The sequence below is a fragment of the Diaporthe citri genome (assembly GCF_014595645.1).
Source record: "Diaporthe citri strain NFHF-8-4 chromosome Unknown scaffold_6, whole genome shotgun sequence".
Lineage (NCBI taxonomy): Eukaryota > Fungi > Ascomycota > Sordariomycetes > Diaporthales > Diaporthaceae > Diaporthe > Diaporthe citri.
In genome coordinates this window covers 4,378,820-4,401,308 of record NW_025064851.1, presented here as the reverse complement: position 1 = coordinate 4,401,308, position 22,489 = coordinate 4,378,820, and the positions used below count along the sequence as shown (strand labels likewise).

The 22,489-nt window shown below is 54.7% G+C and overlaps 7 protein-coding genes across 7 annotated transcripts; 2 read left to right on the top strand and 5 right to left on the bottom strand.

The window, feature by feature from the left end:
• Positions 1–1,500: 1,500 nt before the first annotated feature.
• INS49_013147 (uncharacterized protein) lies at positions 1,501–3,992 on the top strand (the record flags this gene model as incomplete). Its single annotated transcript, XM_043173848.1, has 6 exons — positions 1,501–1,665; positions 1,879–2,439; positions 2,525–2,722; positions 2,788–2,915; positions 2,991–3,365; positions 3,440–3,992. The coding sequence occupies 6 exons, from the start codon at positions 1,501–1,503 to the stop codon at positions 3,990–3,992; spliced, it is 1,980 nt and encodes a 659-aa protein (XP_043023145.1).
• Positions 3,993–4,364: 372 nt separating this feature from the next.
• On the bottom strand, positions 4,365–5,282 carry INS49_013146 (uncharacterized protein; the record flags this gene model as incomplete). Its single annotated transcript, XM_043173847.1, has 1 exon — positions 4,365–5,282. The coding sequence occupies one exon, from the start codon at positions 5,280–5,282 to the stop codon at positions 4,365–4,367; it is 918 nt and encodes a 305-aa protein (XP_043023144.1).
• Positions 5,283–6,850: 1,568 nt separating this feature from the next.
• On the bottom strand, positions 6,851–8,831 carry INS49_013145 (uncharacterized protein; the record flags this gene model as incomplete). Its single annotated transcript, XM_043173846.1, has 4 exons — positions 6,851–7,093; positions 7,181–7,491; positions 7,674–8,678; positions 8,750–8,831. The coding sequence occupies 4 exons, from the start codon at positions 8,829–8,831 to the stop codon at positions 6,851–6,853; spliced, it is 1,641 nt and encodes a 546-aa protein (XP_043023143.1).
• A 1,104-nt stretch (positions 8,832–9,935) lies between these two features.
• INS49_013144 (uncharacterized protein) lies at positions 9,936–11,385 on the bottom strand (the record flags this gene model as incomplete). The annotated part of the gene is made up of 2 exons (XM_043173845.1): positions 9,936–11,197; positions 11,265–11,385. 2 exons carry the CDS (start codon positions 11,383–11,385, stop codon positions 9,936–9,938), a joined length of 1,383 nt encoding a protein of 460 aa, XP_043023142.1.
• A 2,561-nt stretch (positions 11,386–13,946) lies between these two features.
• INS49_013143 (uncharacterized protein) lies at positions 13,947–18,457 on the bottom strand (the record flags this gene model as incomplete). The annotated part of the gene is made up of 6 exons (XM_043173844.1): positions 13,947–14,833; positions 14,923–15,155; positions 15,708–15,807; positions 16,229–17,238; positions 17,303–17,977; positions 18,051–18,457. 6 exons carry the CDS (start codon positions 18,455–18,457, stop codon positions 13,947–13,949), a joined length of 3,312 nt encoding a protein of 1,103 aa, XP_043023141.1.
• A 1,310-nt stretch (positions 18,458–19,767) lies between these two features.
• On the top strand, positions 19,768–21,268 carry INS49_013142 (uncharacterized protein; the record flags this gene model as incomplete). Its single annotated transcript, XM_043173843.1, has 4 exons — positions 19,768–20,234; positions 20,281–20,563; positions 20,622–20,831; positions 20,888–21,268. 4 exons carry the CDS (start codon positions 19,768–19,770, stop codon positions 21,266–21,268), a joined length of 1,341 nt encoding a protein of 446 aa, XP_043023140.1.
• A 418-nt stretch (positions 21,269–21,686) lies between these two features.
• Positions 21,687–22,291, bottom strand: INS49_013141 (uncharacterized protein; the record flags this gene model as incomplete). Its single annotated transcript, XM_043173842.1, has 2 exons — positions 21,687–21,692; positions 21,761–22,291. The coding sequence occupies 2 exons, from the start codon at positions 22,289–22,291 to the stop codon at positions 21,687–21,689; spliced, it is 537 nt and encodes a 178-aa protein (XP_043023139.1).
• Positions 22,292–22,489: the final 198 nt, after the last annotated feature.

Genomic DNA, 22,489 nt, shown 5'->3' with positions numbered 1-22,489 from the left:
TACCATCATCTGCCCACACAAGGCCATCCTGAAGAGGTCCACATTTCCGTGGCGGCCGAGTTGTTAGGATTGCACCTGGAAAACGGTAAGCGGTGATAACAATGATGTATTTGCTGGACCCAACGTTGAAGGATGCGTGAGACGTGGCCAAGGCGGACACAGACGGGAACGCAGGAGCGGTGGAGGAGTGATTAACAAGTTGGGGAAACAGGATCGGGAGAAGATGCACTCAGGAAGAGGGGAAGTTGCGTAAGTATTTGCTAGCACAGGTGATGATGGCGAAGGATAAGCCGCCAGAGGCAGGTTTTGACGTTACACAAGCCCCAGGGAGAGCGGCACCGGTGAGATGCATGCAGAAGATGTGGTGTTTCTCTGTGCGGTCAGTCAGTCATAATTACGTGCTGTCAGTCGTCAGTTTTTAGTTGTCAGTTGTCAGTCGCAAGGCAGTGCAGGGAAAAGTAGGGCAAGGGGGTTGCGATCCGACATACAGGCGCAGTTATGATGGCCGTGATGTCGATCATCAGGAGATTCCACACAAGTGGCAAGGAGGAAGGTGAGGTCGAGGCCGAGGTTGTTGAGTCCAGGGTCCATCCGCGCCTGGGCATAGTGACTTGTACTGTTAATCACCACAGCATTACCGCTTCAGGAAGCAAGCTAGCGGACAGGTCCCTGCATTGGCTTCGCGGTGAGGCAAGCGGTCTAGACCGGTCCGGGCCAACAGAGGCCAACCGACGGTTGGTAGGCTGGCCCCTGCCCCGTCGGAGATGGCTCCGACACTGACCATTATGACCATTGTTATGGAACCTAAAGCCCGGAACACGGTAGCCAGTCTACATGTTCGGCAGGTAGCATTCCCCATCCGGCACCCAATTCGAGATGAACGGGCGTGGAAACGTCGATATAGGTACCTCGTCTCGCCCTTTGGCCACAGCAAGCTACTTGCTCGCGTGCGTGCTCAGGTGTGTGGGTGAGTGCCACCTGCGCAGACCGGGCCGTGTTTTGTAGGCCGGCTGGAGCAAAATCCCATGGATGCCTCTGTCTGTCTCTGTCTGTCTGTCTCCTTGCCACAGGCCCTGGAAGTCTAGACCCCATCCCGGCCAACCCGCCAGTCTGCCTGCCTCCTCGATAGCCCGGCACGCCTGGCAGTATATCCTGATCTGGCTTGCCTGATAGACTACCAACGGTCCAACACCGTTCGTGTCTGCATCTTGAGACCAGCTTACCTTCCAGTGGACCCGATGGGATGGAGAAGTCCCATCAACGTTTCGACAGAAATCATGTCTCCGGCACCCCGTGTCTACCTGCCTGCCACCCACCCGTTTTATATCTGCTGTGGCATGTCACACCTTGTCATCTATATTAGACCCCGTCCTCCCTCTCCCCCCCACGGCTTGCATGGCGCCGGGCGGCTTCGGCAGTATGCACCAGAACAAATCTGTGGTCTAACGCCCGGCCGAACCGTCACCGGGTCGGATCGATTGCCATGATCGGTCACCAGCCATGCCGCCAGACCACGTTCCTATACAGCCTGCCTCCCGCCCACCACCACCGAATCCCCCAACTGCATTGGCCTCGTCCTCATCATCTAAAACGTCGTCCTCCCTCCCGCCCCGACGGCCTACCGTCCTAGCAGCCTGTGAGGCTTGCCGTCTCAAGAAGGTCAAGGTGAGCCTCCGACAAGACGGCCTGCACGAGGGGGTCCAATTCCTTGCATCTGGGCACTGCCCACACAAGGCACTGAATCCATCCCGGAACCATCGCACCGCCTCTGGCGCCTCCCCTTCACACCCTTCCCCTTTCTCTTAACCTCGCTCGCACCGAAAATCATCGTCACTCTCACTCTCACTCCTGGTTTTGCCTCCCTAACGCGACTTCCAGTGTGACGGCCGCCGTCCCAGATGCGGCCGCTGCGAGCGCCTTCTGCCCAATGGAACATGTGAATACCGGGCAAATGAGGGCGAAACCCGCGCCGTCGCCCTCAAGAGGCGCGGCAAGACAGCCGAGGAGGAACTGGCCCAGATGCATCAGCTCTTTGATTTCATTCACAACAGAACAGAGGCCGACGCGTGGGAGATATTCAAGCGAATAAGGCTGTCCAAGGACCCTCTCGCTGTTCTGCAGTCTGTGAGGGATGCTGATCTTGTCCTGCCAAACCCCTCCCTCCTTGCCGCCGCCAGTGACTTGAATGACCCAAGGATACGCAAGCTCGACGACAACGCCCGGGACAAGAGCCCGTTCCATGTTCCGGCCAGGCCTTGGACGGCCGTTGCTGGTGATGGCCTGGTCTCTGAACTTGTCTGCGGTCTCTTCGCGTGGGATGCGTACCCTTTCCCATTCTTCCATCCCAACGCCTTCCTGGCCGACATGCGGCGTATGGATCCTAGTACCGCCCAGTATTGCTCTCCCTTCCTCGTCAACGCCATTTGTGCCTTTAGAGCGGTAAGGGCCAGCTGTCCCCGATCTGTCTTATGCTGTAGAAATACCAGCTTCGTTGTGCCCTTGACTGACCAAACGGTGTCGGTAGTTTATTTCCAACAATGCCCGCTCCATTGGTACTATTCTACGTTGTAACATGTCACAACGCTTCATGGACGAGGCAAAGAAGTTGTTCGAGCTCGAGTGCGGCCGTGCGAGCCTAAACACTGTCTTTGGCCTCTATATGCTCTTTTTTGTGTCAGCCATGATGGGAAAAGACCGGGCCGGCTTGATGTATCGCTACATGGTCTGTCCTCTACCCCAAGAGATATATACACCCTCTCATCCACCTACCTGCTGACCAGTCCAAAGGCACAGCACATGCTCAAGCAGTTGCGTCTGGATAGACGATTCGATAAGCTAGACGAGGGAAGACCAGATCACGCTTTGGAGAGGGATGTGATTTCGAGATCACTGTGGGGTGTCTGCATAACCGAGAGGTAAGTATCACATTCCACCAGGTTGTTCACCCCTGCCCAACGGCCTGTTCTGAATTGCGACTTGGAACCCCGCAGCATAATCAGCTTTGTCTACCTGCAGCCGTCTTTGCTGCCCCCTCCCACCGTGCCGCGACCTTTCCCAGGAATCACCGAAATGCACAGCCAAGGTTATAATTTCAACAACATCGACGTCCTAGGCAGGGCCTTTGACACACTGGTCTCACACCCACCGCCGCTGGTACCCGCTTCTTTCGACGTACAGTGCCATCTTGCGGAGATGCTCTACGATATCATGGAATACAACCAACAGGTTCTGGCCCGGGACGAAATCGGAAGTCCGGACGACGTGCGCCAACGAAGGGCTGGATATGTGAGACTCATGACTTGGAGCGAGTCTTTGCCTCCGGCTCTTCGAGTTGAAAATCTGTCGCCGCAGACTTCCTACGTCAGGTACCTACTCTTGCATCCACCCAGTGTTGCTTTCTTATGTGGCCGAATCCATCCCTGACATGAACACAACCAAGACTCTTCATCAACGAGGTAGCCTACGGAATAGTACGTCCGCTTCCCCACGATGCCCGCTTTGGCGACCGAGGCACCGTCACAGACGTGCTTCTCAAGCACTGCAAGGACGATCTCGAAGTATCGGAAACGTACACCAGGTTTTGGGATCCCGAACTCTCGGGCTACTTTTCAAACGGGCTTTACAACACCATCATGACTCTCGCGTCGCTGCTCCACGAGCCGCGGTCACACGACCTCTTCGCACGCGCCTGTGGCCTAGAAAGAAGGGTTGCGCGTCATTTCCCACTTGTTCGATTCATTTTAAAGGGCATCCACGCACTTGTGCTAAGCCTAGGACAGGAGATACCACCTGCTGCCAAGTGGTGCTTCGAGAACCTGGAGTTCAATGTGGACGATTTGAAGGACGTCCCAGTGTCGTATGCCTTACCGCTTCACGAGCACATGCGCAAATCCCTCTTGACGAACGGCGAAGATAGTGATGGAGTTGAAGACAGGGAGATGAGTGTCCAGATGGGAGCACTGATTTCGAGGTGGAACGGCATGTCGATGTGATAGTACCTAGGTAATCAGGTGAATTCTGAGTGGCTCAACCGAGGTAGAAACACCATCATGCATTAGAAAGCAGTACAGATCCCGAAGGGGCCTCGACACATACTTTGCGTCGGATCGGTGACGAGTCCACACACAAATTTATCTCTAAGTCTAGTTCTAGGTCTTGTTCTACTCTATATATCATCTAAAGGCCTGTATGATAGACCTGCTCATCTCCTCTATAAAAAAGCAATGTAGCTGAAGGATAGGGAAATACTTGCAAAGACCTGTACGTACTTTGATAGCGACTATAATTTCGCCCGCGCCCTGAATTCCTCATTTTGCTTTGCAAGAGGCTCTGCTTCCTTTCCGGCCTGGCGCTTGCCCTGGACGTCATCCGGCCGCCCAAGTTGCTCCGACTTCTTTGGGGCGCTGTGATACCCTCCCTTCTCGTTGTCCGAATTCGTGACCCTCCCCTCGGCATCCCCTTGTGATTCCAAGCTCCATCAACTTCAGGAAGGCGCTCTTGAAGTCCTCGAAGAAGACATCCTTATCCTTCGCATAGACCTTGACCCACTTCAGAAACTCTGGGTCCTTGACGAGCGCCATGTCTGTCGGCAGCATCATCAGCTCGTCCTCGGTGATGGGGTCGACCGCGGCGAACTGCACGATGCCGGACTCGAGCTTCTTCTCCTTCCACTCCTCGCTCACCAGCAGCCGGAAGTACTGGTTCGAGAATCTGGTCGGGTTGTTGACCCACTTGCCCTCGAAGCCCGAGTTGGCGGCGTGGCACCGCCCCAGGTTGTGCGCGCCGCTCAGCGCGACGATCTCCTGGTCGCTGAACCCCATGCGGTAGAATATCGCCCTGATATGGTCCGACCCGAGGGCGCCGTCGGGAAGCCTCCCTCGCGGCGGGAGCTTCGAGTCGTCGACATAGTCGGTGCGTCCGGGGTACCACGGTATGTCCGGGCCGCCCATGGCCTTGATCGCCGTTACGCCTGCTAGTGTCCAGAGGTCTGCATATGTGATCCACGGGTGCTGGCGCTTGACAGTCTCGAGGAAGAGGCGCGCGTGCTGCAGGCCCGCGTTTGCTGGGTCGCCCCCCTCGGCCTCGTAGCGCATGCCGGCGCCGTTGGAGCCTCCTGTGTCGGTCTCGGCGTCGTACGTCCCTGCTGAGTGCCAGGCCAAACGCACGATTACGGGTCCCGCCGAGCCATCGTCGTACTCAGGCTGCTTTAGGAGGTTGATTATAGACTTGCGGACGGCCTCCAAGTCCCCGGGTTGGGACTGAGGCTGAGTCGATGCACTCATCTCGGGCCAAGGCGACGTTGCGGTGACTGGTCGGTGTCTATGATCTAAAGGGATCTATTGTCTAGTAATCTAGAAATTGGAGCAAAACCAGCAGGTCCAAAACAAACAAAGGAATGAGATCTATGAGTTTAGGAACAAAACGAGTGTTCAACGTCCAGGCTGCAAGACAGGTTGTTAAGGAGGGAATGATGCGATAAAGAACGGCCCGGAACGGCGAGGACCAACCTCGGCTCTCGATGCCCCGGGTCCACTCACTGGTGGACCTGTCAGGCGCCCGATTACTGGCGTCATGGAGATTGGATTGTTGAAACAAAATTCATGTTGGCCACGTGAATCGACTTCGTCGTGGGACAAATTTGGAATGAGTCCCTGGCCCCAGCGTTAGCATGTGAAAAATCTCAATGACGCTATGAGGTCAACGCTCTCAATGAGGCTGAAATACGCGCCAAAAGGTTCCGTCAAATTCCGCCACGACGGAATTAATGAATTTTCAAATTTTGCATGTGGGAAGGGAAGTCTTGCACCCGGGATTTGGCTTGCTTTGCCAGCAGACGGTATCTTCATTCTACCTCGGGACATCCTGCTCCGGGCCGCCCTGTCAGCCTTGCATATTTTCACATGCAACTCCAACAACACCTGCACCTGTAGACAGCAGGTTTACTGCGTTTACTTTGGAAAAGCCGACCAATACTTGAGGGTTGGAACTTGTGAGGGCCTTGGGGTGATTTTTATTTGCATAGCTAATGATCTGATGGTTTTTTTTCTCTCCGATCATTCTTGCAGTACCTCGGTCCTGTCGTAACACTGAGTCGGAGACACATTGGTCATATGGACCCGCTCGTCCGGCTTCGCATCAGCGACCGCTCATGAAAGTCCTGTAAAGACCTCGTTCAAAATTAAGACTCCGATCACACAAGATGCTTGTTTGTTATCAGCCCGGAAAAACGTGGACACAGTAATATAAGTATGTCCAAGGGTCGTTGAGAATCAGCCCATTGCAGTCCTGTCCACCTGACATGCACATGAGTTTGTGTGTGCTTGCTCGAGCACACCAAGATCAGAGACTTGTGCGGAATCAAGGTACTAGAGACACGGTCTTCATGCTTTACAGAACAGGCTCGCACTGGCGTGGATAATTACATATTCACACAGACCGCCACGTTATGCTGATGGAACGGCAGTCAAAGCGTTGCCGTCGCTGCAGTAGTTTCTCCAATTTCTCGATGGTGTGAGAGGCATAAAGCTCAACTACTTTTGATTAGTACCATATAGAATTTCGTCGGATTTTATACTTTGATACAATATGCCAAATACTGTGACATACTGACGCATCGCCATCTATCAGGCATCCTCTCGTCTCGGGCTAATATCATGGCATTAAGAGCGCATTGCGGTTCGACATGAGGAACGGTAACTTCCAAAGCAACACGAATGGGCATGATGAAAAACAAGCAAGACCCAGATTTGGAAATAAGTTGCAACTGACAGATCACACCAACAAGCAGAGCATCTCAGCACCAGGCAATTAGAGATACGCTATAGTGCGAGGCCAGCGAAACCTGGCTGCATTAATACCTGATCTCCAGGTGACTAGCAGTTGCAATCCTCATACGCTTCCCAAACAACCACAGCGGAATAGTCAAGAGGCTGAAGATGCCCAATAGCATACCAAAGATTCCGAACGGCTCGGCGGGTCCCTTCTCGGCCACCCAGTCGGCCACAAAAAAGGTCCATGCAAATGAAATAACGGATCGGAGAATCGTGACGATGACGAAACAGTCACCCGCAAGGTGCGAGTACGAGTCGATGAGCTTGAAGGATCAGATTAGCCAGGCTCTTCCTCGAGACCCAAAGGACCAAGGAGAGGGAGACCTTGGAGACGGAAGGGCAGTACTCACGTAGTTGAAATCGATGGATGGCACCTGCATCAGACCAAACGACAGCATCGCATACCCGACCTCCAGCCCGACCCAGACCTTTGGCCCCGGGTTCTGCGCGCAGAACCCGAACACCAACAGGCCGCTTGTGGCGATGAACAGCCCCGGGAAGCTGGTCGGCAACCTGCTCTCCGGCTCGGCGAAGCCGTGGCCCTCGTGCTTGGCCTGGCCGAGCAGCCTCGCGTCCGAGGTGAGGTAAGTGAATCCCGCGCCGATGAGTGCTCCAATTATGGGGCCGACGTTGATCAAACCGGCGTTTGCGCCCCAGAGGTCTATACAACCAATGTCAGTTAGCTAGTTCCGTCTGAGTGTGTAATGAAGCATCTCTAGAAATTCTTTAAAAGCCGGAGAGAAAGCTACCAAAGTTCTCGCCTCACAGTGTATCCTCGATAAAGCCTTGAAGACATTTTCAAGACTAATAGTGCAAGGGCTTTGGATATAGAAAGTTACTCACAAGGCGGCTGGGAGACGAGCTGAGCTCCTATGGTTGAGATGGTCACGATTCCACCAACAAGGCCGGCATAATGAAGCATGACGACCCAGGTCCCGGGAAGTGCCAGTGTCTTCCAGGGTTGGACGAAACACGACAGGATGTTGCCCCCCCGGACAGGTCCGAAGCCAAGAGACCGAACAAAGGTATAGGGCCTGTACTCCGAGCTTGAGGTGTTGGTCTGCGGGTAGCTCTCAACATGCAGGGTCTCTCCGACCTTGGACGTGTCCTGCTGCGTGCGGGAGGACTGCGGCGACAAGGCGTTGCCCCTGGAGTAAAGCGTCTCCGGGACGAAGAGGAGGGTACCTACGAAGCACGCCGCGGACAGTGCGGTGCTCACCCAGAACACGTATGCCCATCCGTGATGGAAGGCGATGTAACTGCCGGTGATACCGCCGATGATGGAGCCCAGGCTGAGGAACGTCGTGTATACGGCCATGGCCCTACCCCGCGAGTCCAAGAAGAAGACTTCCCCGATCAGGACCGGGGCTGTCGTTTCCGATGGGCCAGCCCCGGTCCCCTGAAACACCCTCGAAGCAAGGAGAGAGCTGAAAGACGGCGCGAGGCCGCCCCACATGGAGGCTAGTGTCATGAGGAGTGTAGCGAGGAGCAGGACAGGTCGTCTGCCAATGATGTTTGACAGTGGGACCCAGAAGATGTTTGAGGCGCCCATCATGAGGACCGAAACAGCAATGAGCTGGGTAAGCTGGGAGAAGGGCTGCGGGTCTGTGGGGAAGTTCATGTTGTAGGCTTGCAAGGCTGGCGCCAGTCCTGAACTCGCAAAGTTGCCAATGAAGGCGTAGCTGGAAGCCGTCAACAAGAGGGCGACCTTTCGCCATGATGCCCAGTTGAGGGGGTCGGCTGGGTCCGCAGATGGCCTAGGGAAGCGAACGATCTCATCGCTTGAGGAGTCCGAAGTATCTGGCCCGGTGTGTCCAGCCTCGAGGGCTTTGTCGCGGATGTGATGGTCTGCGAGTTGAGATGGGTTAGAATGGTGTAAGGCTCTGGCACACAACTGGATGAAATTAAAAAGCACTGACCAACAAGGCGGACGGTTCCTGGAGGACATGCGTCCTTGACCTCAGCCTTGGATAAAGAAAAAGCGTACTTCCAGCCCGACATCTTGCTTGTAGGTATACAGACAGGTGGGCTGTATGGGGTGAGTTTTGCACGAGATGGTCAGTTTTCGCCCGGAAACCTTACGATGCAAGCAGAGCAACAACCTCTGAGGGAATCCCGAAGAAGGTTCCTACTGGATATCAATCTTATTACCCCAGATGAGGAATCCGGGGCCCCAGAGTGGGGCCGGTGGGGGACATGGGGTGCGCGCTCTTGTAGTTGCATCGGGACGGCCTGGAATCCATGGGACAGCAAACGCACTAGCGTTGAGATTGGAAAGGCAGAGGCTCCAAGGCCATCAGGTTTTCTACATCAGGCTTAGAAGTGGCGGCCAAGGAAGGGTCATCGAAGTCGAACGGCTTCATCGTCCACTTCAAGTGATACCACACTAAGCACGATGTACTCTCACTCCGGAGTACGGGACAATACCGGCTGAAACTTCGTCCTAATCTCCTGCACGTGTGGTGCTCAAAAGTGGCGTGTTTTAGGCGCTTCAGTCGCATCACACCTGGATAGACAATTCAGATACAGAGAAATAATATATTGGTGGACTTAAATATTGGAATACTGCTCCTAGATATTTTGGACCAGGGAGTTGGAAAGCATCTGCGGAAGAAGCGCCTGTGATTACTCCTCCCCACACAGCATCCGCATTTGCACAGAGCAAGCTATATGCAGACCATCTTTCAACACGACAGCTCGAGTCAAAGCATGATCCCGTGATCGAAGCCGTGAGAGGAGCGGGGCCGACGTCCACCTTCATCAAGCCTCCCGCTGGTGCTGGGCATGTGACCCCCGGGAAACCCGCGGGGTGAGGGGGTGCAGGGGGGCCAAAACTCGCGTCGATCCAGCTAACGACCACATAGCACAGGGGCTAAACAACCACCACGATGATGACCAGACGACTAAAACCACTACATTGGCCGGATATGCCGCAGCGAAGCCAACAATCACACATCATCGTTGGGAGAACATTTGTTTCAGAAGAAGCTGAGTCTTATAAAAGAAGTCTATTTAGGGATTACGAACTCGGTAGTTCCGAAGTATGACATTTTCAACGTGGCAAAGGCTATGAAAATACACCAGACAGGTATTGTATGCAATGTCTTAGATGAAGACAATCAGACCCAGGCACACGGCAGACACCATGGACAGGACCAGACCAGGAGCAGCAGAGCCGATGGCACCGCTCTCGGACGAGCTGCCGCTGCTGCTTCCGCTTGAACCGCCGGAGGAGGAGGACGAGCCGTTGCCGGTGGAGGCGACAACAACGCCGTCCATGGTGATGTTGGACTCGGAGTAGGAGTCACCACCGTAGTGCGAGGTGACGGCGCTCTTGGACAGGCCGGGGCCGGTGCCGGCACCGTTGTCCATGAACTCCTCGATGCCGGAGGGAGGAGCGGGGATCAGCTCGTCGGTGACCTCCCAGTTGTCGGACGCGGCAGGGCACTCGGCAGCGGTGGAGTCGGAGTCGAACTCGCCGTCGCCAGAGGGGTTGGGGGTGTTCTTGAAGGCGGTGGCCAGCTCCTCGAAGTCCTTGTTGGGGGTGATGTTGCCGTTCTTGATCTCGACGATACCGTATCCGTTGGGCTCGACCGAGTACTCGTAGGCGATGCCGCCGGAGAAGACAGTGGTCATGTTGGTGGAGTACAGCGCCTCGACCTCGCCCCAGGCACGCTCATCCTCGATGCAGCCGTACTCGGACAGGAACATGGGGATGCCGTAGCCGCTGTACTTCTCGACCTTGGCCTTCCAGCCGGACTTGACGAAGTCCGAGGGGTCGCACCAGGAGTAGTCGTTGAAGGCGAAGAAGTCGGCGCGGGAGCTGTCGTCTCCGCAGTCGAAGTACTCGAGCTGCTCGACGATGTTCTCGGAGACATCGGCGGACGAGTAGCCGGTGGGGATGGTGCGGTAGCCGCGGGCGTTGATGTAGTTCTTGATGTCACGGGTGACGGCGCGGATGTAGGGGGCGGTGCCGGTCGTCTTCTTGTCGTTGATGACCTCGTTACCGCTGAAGAAGAGCAGGGTGTTGGAGTAGTTGGCGAAGGCGTCGACAGTCGCGAAGACGGACTGCAGGTACTTCTCGTTGTACGACTGGTAGGGATCAGCACGGTTGAGCGAGAACTTGGGCGAGTTCACGTCCAGGGCGAGGTAGATGCCCGCGTCGGCGAGGAGCTTCATGCCCTCATCGTGGTTCTCCGAGTTGTCGACGGTGTACACACGGATGGTGTTGATGCCGAGGTCCTTGAAGTTCTCGACGTCCCTCTTGAGACTCGTGATGTCAATCAAGGGGTCAGCGGCGTCAGCAGCGCCACCTGGCTGGTAAGCCACGCCACGGATGTAGAAACGCTCATCACCGGCCCAGAATGCTGCATGAGGTGTCAGCCATGATGCTCCCGCCTTCACTTCTGTGTCTTGCTTATGAGGCTATCTTACCATTTCCCTTGACGGTGACCTCTGGCGTGCTGCTGCTGCCAGACTGTCTGGGCTGGAGGGGGCCGGTGCGAGTTGCAACGGCAGTGCTCACGAGGAGCAGAACGGACGATACAGACTTCATGTTGTTGAGTTTGAATTTAAGGAACTACCCAGTCGGGAACGAGTGACGATGAATAGTGTTGGAAAAGGTGGAAACGCGGACACAAGCAAGCCTTCTTGCTCTCAGTCTAACCGCCGGCGGAACAAAGTGGAATGTTGGCTTTGAGGGTTGTACAGCGGAAAACCGGAAGGCTCGATGAAAGAAATCCCACGGCAAGGGATGATATACTTTTCCCTCCATTGAGTCAGGAGACGCGCCGCGCTCTCTGGTAAAATTAGAATGTAATGACGGGCCATCCTTTGGCTGCCGCCGGTCTGCTAGCCAAGAGACTGTCGACTAGGTCAGGTCTTGGCCTTAGGAAATTTGGCGCCGGGAAAGGATGATCAGGGTGCCAAGGACCCACTGCCCAGCCAAATTCCAAGCAGCCAAGGCTCTTGGTCCATCAAATCGCCCCAGTTACCAACGAACCACAACTCGCCTGCACTCGGCTGTCTCGTGTTGTGACAGTGCCCCTGGAGGACTGGGCCGAGGGCAATCTGATCAATTCCAGCGAACTCAATACTTAGGGGCTGCAATGGCGTTACGAGTTGATGGGGAAAAGGAGGCGCAGGTCCATCGTGATTCCTCTCCACTACGTCAATCCCTCTGGGCGTCTTGATTCGCTGCCATTGCTCAGAGATCCAACATGCACACGGGCAGATCGCTGCGGAGATAATAACTCAATGTTAGAGTTATGTTGGCATCGTACCTCACATTCCAGCGAAAAAACAAGCCATATATAATAAGCACTTGAGTCGGCCCCCTGGGGCTCCGACTTTGCGCGACCGCTGATCGAAATCATTTTCTATCACGGCACCTCATGCACGTCGCCTTATGTTTCCATCGCCTGCATCTCACACCACCGCGTTCGCCATAGAACTGGCCAGGCCAGTCGTCTGCCGAAGGCCAGAAGCGTAGACGGCCCCGTGTCGAGGATAACGGAAACGACCCAAGCCGTAGTCTCTGAATCAACGTCGGAACCACAGCACATCGGCACCAGACAATTCGCACGATCTGAGATCCGCAGCAGTCAGGAGGCCTTTCTGGGCACTCCGGTTCGACGCACACTGATACCATTACGTCTGCCCAGGATTTCCTTAAAACCGCCCCCTATTCATTTTGCCGGGGCGGGACCAGCTAGTCGTTACAAAGCCAGTCTTGACCCTGAATGCTGCTTTCGGGGGTCATCGTGCGCTCCGATATTGGTCAGATTATTTGACGATCCCATTCTATCGGGAGGTCTCTTTCTCCTGAGGCAAGGCTCGGGATCTGGAGGTCAACTTACCGACCGTACTTGTACAGGCCAAGCCGTTGGATCGGTAAAGTGCTTCCAGCCAGGTCTGTTAACAAAGCAGGATTCTGAGGTATCCCACGAGCTTCCCAAGCAGGTAGGAAGTATGGGGTTTCTCCATGCATCCTTGGTCTCCATTCATACGCGTATTCGAGAAGGCGGTGAGTTTCTACAACGGCCACCATGAACTCGGGATGGACGCTACCCAAAGCCTGAGAGCGAGATTCGTCGAAATTGGCGCTGCGGGTCCAATTTAGTTAGAGCTTCAACGTATACTACCATTTAGATCTTGCCGCCACTTGACGTTACAACAACTGTTAAGAATACTCGGCTCTTATAGAGAATAGTGCTCTAGACGCACAAATAGTCAACTAGTTGCCGTGTCAATAGTTGGCGCAAGGCTGAGACGTGGAAATTCATTGCGCTAGGCGGAAGCCTAATCCCCCCCCCCCCCCCCCGAGATAGCTCGATATAATAATGGTACTCTGAGCGGCATCAGATTCAATAGTCTGGCTGAGTTATCCACCCCACGAAATATTCATCCTTGTCCCCAGCTCGACCACCTCCCTGGGACTTTCTAAATTCAAAGGTCAGGGTACGGATTCATGTCACAGAAGAGCGGCGAATAGTCTGTGTGCGGCTCACGGGACTATCCGAACGCCTCAACTATAATCAAGATAACGCCGTCTAGCTTTTGTACATGCACCAAATGAACTTTGGCCGGCGCCATCGAGGCAAAGCTCTCCTCGATAGCTGGGCGGTGTCCTGCCAGGCCAAGCCCGGCGTTTGGCGTCGAATTTCCGGAGCGAGTCATTGTGGATACCAAAACCAAGCAGTCCCAGCTTATAATTAGAAGACTATCAACACGCGGCAGAAAGACTTGGTTCATAAGAAAGTATTGAATGGATCGATGGTCTTGATATATGCGAATGACTTTTAACAAACAAAGCTCAGTGTCGGGTTCTACATGCCGCGAATGAAACCAACGTCTATGATAAAACGTCCTACTACACGGTACAGCCCTCGCCAGAATTCATGCAAACGTGAATTCCAGATTGGCAGGGGGACCAAGGGAGGAGACCAGTTGACGGCTGTGCGGGCAACAGGCGCAGTCCAATATTTACAGATGCCCAAGCCGACACTACAAATGTGACTCGGGTAACGTGAGAGAAAAGCACACAACTCCCGGCAAGCGCTGAACATGGAAGCATATGCAAATCACATCGTGTGACGCTATTTTCATGAAAATACATCAAGGGCAATACCCTCGCTCAAACGAAGGCTGCCTCTGCCCGGCGCCAGCTACCGAAACACCGTCCATCTTCAGCGACTCGGGCGTGCGGCTCTTGTCGCCCAGCTCGACCTCGCTCTCGTTCTGGACCTGCGTGCCGGCCTTGGTGGTGAACAGCGACCAGTTGGTGCTCTTCTTTCCGGACAAACCGCTGCGCGCCCAGCGGGACGAACCCCCCGACGCGTAGTCGGACCGCTTGACGGCGGTGGATCCGGCCAACTTCGATCGCCTGCGGGTGAGTATGGTCCGGATGCCGGGCAGGCTGGTGACGATCATGGAGACGCCGCACTCGAGCCCGGACCATATCAGCGGGCCGACATAGTCCCTCGACGGGTTGTAAGTGCTCGCAAATTTGACGATGAAGCCGAGGCGGATGCAGCTGGTGAGCAGGATGAAAAAGCCCAGGCTGAACATGATGCCGATGTCGATGCGCTGCCGCAGGCCCGTGTTCAGGTTCCAGAGCAGGGGCAGCGGCATGATGAGGATGACGAGGTCCTGCGTGATGCTGAACGCGGCGGCCGTGTACGTCAGGGCGTTCACGTTGAGGCACCAGTACGGGCCAAAGGTGCCCAGCCAACCCTCCCACACGAACGCCACCGGCACGCATTGGAATATCTGCAGGAAGATGAAGACGATCCCGCTAAGGCCCACCCAGCCCATCACGGCGTAGCAGGTCCACCGGAACTTCTTCTGTGGGAAGATGCGCAGATAGAAGAACAGGATGGAGATCTTGGTCAGGACGAGCACGGTGAGGTAGAACGACTCGTCAATGTAAAATAGCTTCAGGGCGTATGAGAAGACCTCTGGCTCGACCAGCCAGACGTCCACGCCGAATCCTAGTTGGCCAGCTGTGAGGATGAAGTCAGCTCTGATTACATTTTGCGCAACAACAATGTGTGCGTATGTGCTCTGGTGAAGGGGGGTTGGGCGGACGAACAGATATGGCCCACGACTTCGAAGACGATGAATATCGGCAGACATGCAACCATGATCCAGTCATCGATCTCGTAGCCGGACGTGTACCTCCATCGGCTGAACAGCCGTAGGAGCACCGCCGGGATCCCCAGCAACTCGATGGCAAGGGGGGCCATCAGCTCCGCCTTCTTCGACCGCAAGGGAGTATTGCACGCCTCGGCCTGGACCCTGCCGACCGTGAGTATTTCGGACACGCTGCAGTCATCCTCCAGGCAACTCTGGGTCACGTCTTTGAGCGGCTGATTTGTACATATGCACGTGGCATTGCTGAATGTTTTACATGCTGATGCGGGTATATTTGACAGGACGCATTTTTGCTGTGTATGAGCCAGTCAGCGGTGAGATCTCTTGAAACTTCGATGAAGGGACTGGTGGGAACTAACAGCGCACTCTGGAATGTGGGCAAATGCAGCGAGGAATGCGGTCTGATTCGTCTGCGCCCAGCACGTCCAGAAGAGTGTGGTGAGGGACACGCCCAGTATCAGTCTGAGCCTCATTTTCTGATATTTCCTCCGGCTCGAGGGTCTGGTGAACAGCTCAGAGCCCAAAGTGATACAACGTATCGAGTCACAGACTCGAGATCGTCGAGAAAGAGAGATGTAATGATGACTGGATGACGGGGCCCCAGCAGGCCCAGAGCACAATAAAGAGTGCGCTATCTCGCGTGTTTAAGTGATCGGCTCCCCCCCCCCCCTTTGGAGATTCGGCACGCTGCATGGGACCTGCAGCTGCGATATTCTAGCGTACCAGAAGCCGGAAGCCCCTCCAGATGCACCATCGCCAAGACGGGAGTAGACGAGCACCATCACGTTGCGTTCGTATTGGCGCCCTCGGGGTGCGATCGAGTCTAGCGCGCCATGTCAAAAGACGGCTCGCCGGACTAGAGGTTGTGCTCAGACGTTCAAATTAGGCTTTTTGCCAAAATGTCGATGCCATATGGGATCGACGAGGATCCATCCAGTATAGCTCTGCTCACGGATCGCCGCTCACATGTCGCAGCGGGGGACGGCGCCACATTTGGCCTTTTTCTAGGTCGCACTGCCCGATGCGCATGGAACACTCAAGTTGTCCGGAAATCTTCTTTTCAACCGTTCTAGCGAGGTTGTGTGTTTCTTCTGCTTCTTTCTTTCAAGAGGGGTTGGAGCTGACGAGAGTCATGACGAGCTTTATATTGGCGGTACAAATTGCAGGTTTGAGGTTGCGAGCGGAAAAGCAAAGGGTATAATTGATACGCTCGAACGCCGTCCCCTACATGTAGAAGTGTCTACTCTGCGCATGCTTCTTAGCCGATCCAGGCGCCGTGTAATCTATATCGCCAAAGCTCTCCAAATCCTTCTCGAACCTAGCTTGGATCTTGGTCACTTGCTGTAACTGCTTGAAGTCAAGCTTGACCTTGTCGAACGCCGCCAGGCTCTCTGCTGCCTTGATAACGTTCTTGATTTGCCGGCCGTTCAATTCGTGCTCCGCCAGTGTCTCGTATTCTTTCTCGGAAATCTCCACCCCACCAGGGACCTTTTTGCAGAAGTTGTGCCAGATCTTGAGGCGTGATGTGACGTCCAGATCTGTGTATCTAATCGGAATGTGGATGCGGCTCTTGAATGCGTCGTCGAATGTCGAGACCCGGTTCGTTGTCAGGAAAAGGATACCAGCGTAGTACTCAAGTACTCGCAAAAACACGCTGACCATTGCGTTCCTGTGCAAATCATGCAAAGCCCGCTGCTCAAGAAACACGTCGGCCTCGTCGATCAGCAAGACCGCTCTCCAGGTGGACGTCATGTCCATGATCTCAGTCAACTGCACGTCGAGCTGCTCGCTCGTAACTCCCAGGTCTCCGGATGAAACCATAAACAGAGGGCGCCGAACATACTCGGCAACACATTCTGCTGTCAATGTTTTCCCGACACCTGGGGGACCGTGAAGGACGCAGACAAGACCCTTGCCCTTGCCCTTGACAATATCATCGAAGCCATCCTGCTTCTTCCCATCGGGAGACTCGCGCCTCTGAGAATGTGTCGATACCAAAGCCTGGACTGTCTTCTTCGTGGACGGGTCCAGGACCAGGTCCTCGAAGCAGCTTGTGTTCCACTCGATCTCGCTCAGGTTGTCAACAGAGAGCTCGAGAAACTTCTTGGCGTTCATGGAATAACCTCTGCACATGGCATTCGCGAGTAGGCAGTCCTCTTCGGTCAACTTGCCCTCCTCGCGATCTTTCCCAAAGCCAACAACCCAGATTGAGTCGTTTGCGTCTAATCTGTGGTAGGTTTTGACGTCAATCATCCTGGAGAAGCTGTTAGCAATCGCTCTGAGCCAATTTCCACTTCGAGGGTGGGAAAGATGCTTACACCCGGCCCGTCGCGTCGAACTTGATGTAGTTGCGTGGGCATTGCGGATCCCTCTTGAGGCCTAATCCGACGTATTGGAGGAAGTGCTGGCCGACGGCGAATTCCTCAAACTTTCTGCCGCGTGCAATCATCGTCTTCTTGATCTCGTCCGCATCCTCAAGCAGGTCCAGAGGCTTTACCTCTTGCTCTCTGATCTCCCTGATGCCGCCGTACTTGGGGATGAACAAATCCAGTCTCCTAACGCCAAGCTTCTCTCCGTCATAGTCGACGAAATTGCTCTTGAGGTTCAGCCCGGGGTTCTCCTCGTCGTCGTCGTCGTACCAGTAGTCAACCACGCGGAAGGCACGGTGCTGCTTCTGAATCTGTGCATACACAATTGTCCCCGGCATGAAAATAGTCCATAGCTTGTCGTAGGCGATGGCCTTGAGATCGCTAGACATGCACTTCTCATAGGCCGCTATCTCCAGCTCAAAGGTTGTCTTGATCCACCCCAGGAGTAGCGTGAGCTGCTCGAGCGACTGGGTGTCTCCGATCTCCTTGAAGCGTGCATTACCAACCTCCTCAAGCTGTTTCCTGTAGTGGAACAGGGAGTGGTAAGGAGCTTCAATCTGCACGTCGTCGACATCGATGGGATCGGCAGGGTAGTTGCCAATCACGTCCTTCAGCAGTTGTCGTCTTAGAAATGTTAGCTACACGTCGTGGGACCCGAGTTGGCTGCATGTCTCCGAATCGAACAGGCTGTACTTACAAGGGCTGGGGGTTGATGTAGAGATAGGTCTCGTCGAGGTCGCCGTCTGAGTCGTAGCGACGAACGACGCAGAAGGCGAACAGCTGCCACCAGTCCTTCTTCTCGCCCTTTTCGATATCCTCTTTCTTTCTCTCGACGAAATAGGGCTGGTCCTCGTCATCGAATTTCCTATCGAGGTGCTTGAACTCTGTTTTCATGGTCTGGTCCTCTGGCTTCTCATCCTTGTTCTTGTCTTTTTGGCCCTTCTCGGACTCATCATTGGAATGCAGGCTGAGTTGGGAGTCATTGGGAAGGCAGAAGATGGTGCGCAATTTTGAGGTTGCACGCCTGGAGAATGATTTGTTAGGGCGCTTACTGACTGTGGCGTCAGCGGCAACAGCGGCCGAGGCCTTCTTGTCGTCAGCCATATCGCTTGAATGAGACGAGGTGCTGCTTGGAGAGGGCATGTGGGTGAGATTTAAGAGGTGGCTTGAATCGACGGGAGCAGTTTATGATGGTTGTGGCTGCTTGGTGCCTTTGTTGGTAATTCAACGTCTTCAGGCTGGGCAGACAAGTCTTGGTGGGATGGACGCCTGGAAGATTCAATCTCACTTGCTCACGAGTGAAAGTACAAGTAGGAAAGATGAGAGCAGCGTGTTGGTCTGTTATAGATCAAGCCAATGCCAATATATACTTAGATTCTTGCCTGCATGAGCTGGGCGGGGCTGGGTGGCCGGCGGTTGGCCTGCTTAAAATGCTGTGCCGCCGAGTTGAGTCAACCGGCGGCGTAGGCGTGTTTGTGGACATGCTAGCAGAGCCGGAGCCAAAGCCATCCATTTCCCCCCGTTTCTGAGGCCAACACGCCCGGACCAGGCCAGGCAGCACTGCCATGACCAAGTGTGCTCTGGCTTGCAGCTCAGCGGTGACGATGAAACCCAGGAGAGCAGAGCACGGCATGCGCATGCACATGGCCTCAGGCTTAGTTGGGTCAGCCGCAAGTGGTGAAAGGTCAAAGAAGCGGGAGTGCCAGGCCGCAGAGCCCCACAGGTGCGGTGCGATTGGCGGTGCAGCCTGCAGAGGTCAAAGACAACGCAGGCAGTACCGATCCTTCGGTGGCCGATCGACTGCTGTCTGCCACCTGCCACCTGCCACCGCGCGCTAACGGGTACTCCGCCACCGTCCCGTCTTACCAACAAGACGAGACCGTCCAGCCCGTCCATAACGTCCACATACGGGGAAGGTGGCTGCCTCATTGACGCGGGTCAAGGTGCTTACATTCCGGAGTGCGATCCACGTCATCATGCCCGTGCTTGTACATGTATGCAGGCAGACCGAAAGGCAGAGGCAGGGGAGGACAACGGAGACGATGCCAGGTGTCAAGCTTTGAGGAGGTGACCTGACTGGAAGTTCGAAGGATCAACTCAAATGCTGATCCGCCCCGTTATTACGGTTTGTAACTGTAGTCTGGTCTGACATTCTGGGTAGTCTCGGGTAGCATTTTACCCAGTCCGTATGCGCGCATAACCGTGGTCTCTCAATTCAGGTACGTAAATGTGTACATACCCAGGCAGCTGCACCTGCCCCTGCATCCGAGAGACAAACGAGCGGAGTAAGGGCAACTCCATCAACCTGCCGCCATCCACCTCACCTCACTCCCTAGACGGCTTCCAGCACTCGGTTCCCTCCACAAGAGGCGCAGGCTGCATCAATTACAAGCAGCACCACTTGTGAATTCAACATGGCATCAGACAGCACTACCAGGCAGTACTTTGAGCACTCTTCTGCCCCCCGGCTCAGCACCGTCGACGTCATCGCAGCATCCCTTAAGAAACAGTACCCCTCGCTTGAGTGCTCAATCATCCACCCATACCTACCTGTCGACCTTCTTGGTTTCGCATACTCCGGGCATGGCACCATCGCTCCGCTCCCTGACGACCGCGCCGCCAACGTCAAGCTCGACCCCTCCCCTCTGCCCTCATCTCTGGCCCTGACTGGCTACGTCCCGCCTGCGCGGCGGGACGGGAGGGGACTGGTGCTTCACGAGATCCTCTTTGACAAGTTCCTCTACAAATGGAATGGCCAGGAGTACATTGTCTATATCGTAGACGCTAAGGAAGGCATCGTCGGCGCCTACCCGCAGGGCCAACTTGTCTTCGTCCTCTCCGTCTCGGAACAGCTCACCCAAGGGCTTAATCCACGCTGCGGGTAAGTGGACAAGCGACCTGCACGATGAGATCTGGGTCTACGACAGCGGCTACTGGCAAAAGAGCAAGGCGCTCTACGACAGTATCCGCAATGCTTCTTGGGACAGTGTTATAATGGACCCGGAGAGGAAGAAGGCTGTCATTGACGATCACATGCGCTTCTTTGACTCGCGACGTGACTACGAGAAGCTCAAGGTGCCCTGGAAGAGGGGTCTTATATACTACGGCCCTCCAGGGAACGGCAAGACAATTAGCATCAAGGCAATGATGAACCAGCTGTATCACCTTAAAGAGCCCATACCGACCTTGTATGTTCGCTCTCTCCAATCGGTCGGTCCAGCGCACCCATACTTGATGCACCGTGTGCATGAACCTAACATCACGCTAGTACATGGGACCTGAATACTCGATAAAGACCATCTATGACAAAGCAAGGTCAATGTCCCCATGTTACCTCATCTTTGAGGATCTAGATACAATCATCACCGACTCCGTCAAAAGCTATTTCTTCAACGAAGTCGACGGTCTGAAATCCAATGACGGCATTTTCATGGTGGGCAGCACAAATCATCTCGATCGCCTTGACCCTGGTATTTCTGTGAGTGATAGTCATGCCCCTTCGCTGAGAACACCGAACCGCTGACAGTTATTGAGCAACGCCCGTCTCGTTTCGACCGGAAATACCTATTCGATAATCCGAACAAGAAGGAGAGGACTATGTACTGCCAGTTCTGGCAAGGAAAACTCAAGGACAACGAGGAAATCGACTTTCCGGACAAGCTTTGCCCAGCTATCGCTGATATCACGCAAGACTTCAGCTTTGCCTACATGCAAGAGGCATTTGTCGCTGCCCTTCTGGCCATCGCGCAGGGCAATAAGGAGAAGGCTGAGGGACTCGGTGACGGATGGGTTGATGTTCTGGAGGACGATGATGGAGACGATGATCTGGACGGCAACGTGTTGTGGAATGAGATCCAGAAACAGGTCGAGATCCTTCGACACGGTCTTGAAAAGGACGAGGGGTCCAGCTCATGAACATCGACAGCATGATGCCTTGGCACGCAAAGTGGTTCATATGTCTTCTAATCCTAGCGTTGATTATCCGTCTCCCTCATTGCCGGTCAGCATTCCTGTCTGACGGTACCTGTGATTGACTGGCTTGGACAACGAACAAGTAGGCTGTTCAATTAGGAACGGACGTCTGGAGAAATATATGTTTTGAATCATGTACCTATGCATGGAAACTTTTGAAGCCGTAGCTTAACGTTTACGCCTCCATTCCATACCTTTCACCCTACTTGCTGTTACTGAGACTACCCCACTCAGTCCAACGAACAAACCAAATATCGTAAAGTACCATCCCCTCCCGACAGCATTAGTGAGTGGATCCAGGATTACAGCCGACGCCGCGCTGAGACCACACCTCATGACCTGGCCGGAAGCGTAGGACGTACTAGAACTGTTCGGAAAGACGTCAACAAGCAGCGCGCTTGCCGTGTGACTGAGCAAGGTGGACGCTGCACAGACAAAGAACTGCATCACAAGGGGCACAGCCGGATGGACACGACGCATGACCACCCACCCGTACCCGATCACCAAAGCAACTTCGAGGGCAATGAAGTAGGCAATGTGTCTGTATCTCGCGTCTTCTATGGGGAACTCTTTCAAGTCTTCTGCCTTCTTCCTGTCAAGGATGACTCGGATATTCTTCCGCCGTGCAACTTTGGCAAAGTTTCTGTCCACGAGCTTCCCCGCAATAATACCGCCTATCGTCATACCAGCGAGACCTGGCAGGAAGGTCAATCCGATTTGGAAGTCGTTGTAGCGGTATATCTCGTCGTATATCACTGGTATCGCGACTTGGAACGTGTAGTACACCGAGTAGGACGTAGCAACCATCCACAGGATCGCAGCCGCGTCGGGATACAGGATGACCCTCAGGGAATGGACGGCCGCTTTTACGGTCCACTTCGGCCGCGCTTGTGGCGTTGTGGGAACCGATTTGTCTCTGGACTGCTTCTTAGCTTGCTTTGATTTGACGCGGCCAAGTTTCCACATTTTCGAGAGCCCATGAGCCGGGCTGGACACATCGCCGACGATCGACCTCGCCGTCTCGGGCAGCGTGAAACCGGCGAGGAAGGAAGCAGACGACCGCGACGGCGAGGAGGGCCAGAAAAACCCACACGTAGGCCCCGGTACTCTGCGCTACAGCCCCGCCGACGAGTGGCCCGATGGCCGAGATCCCGTTGCAGAACG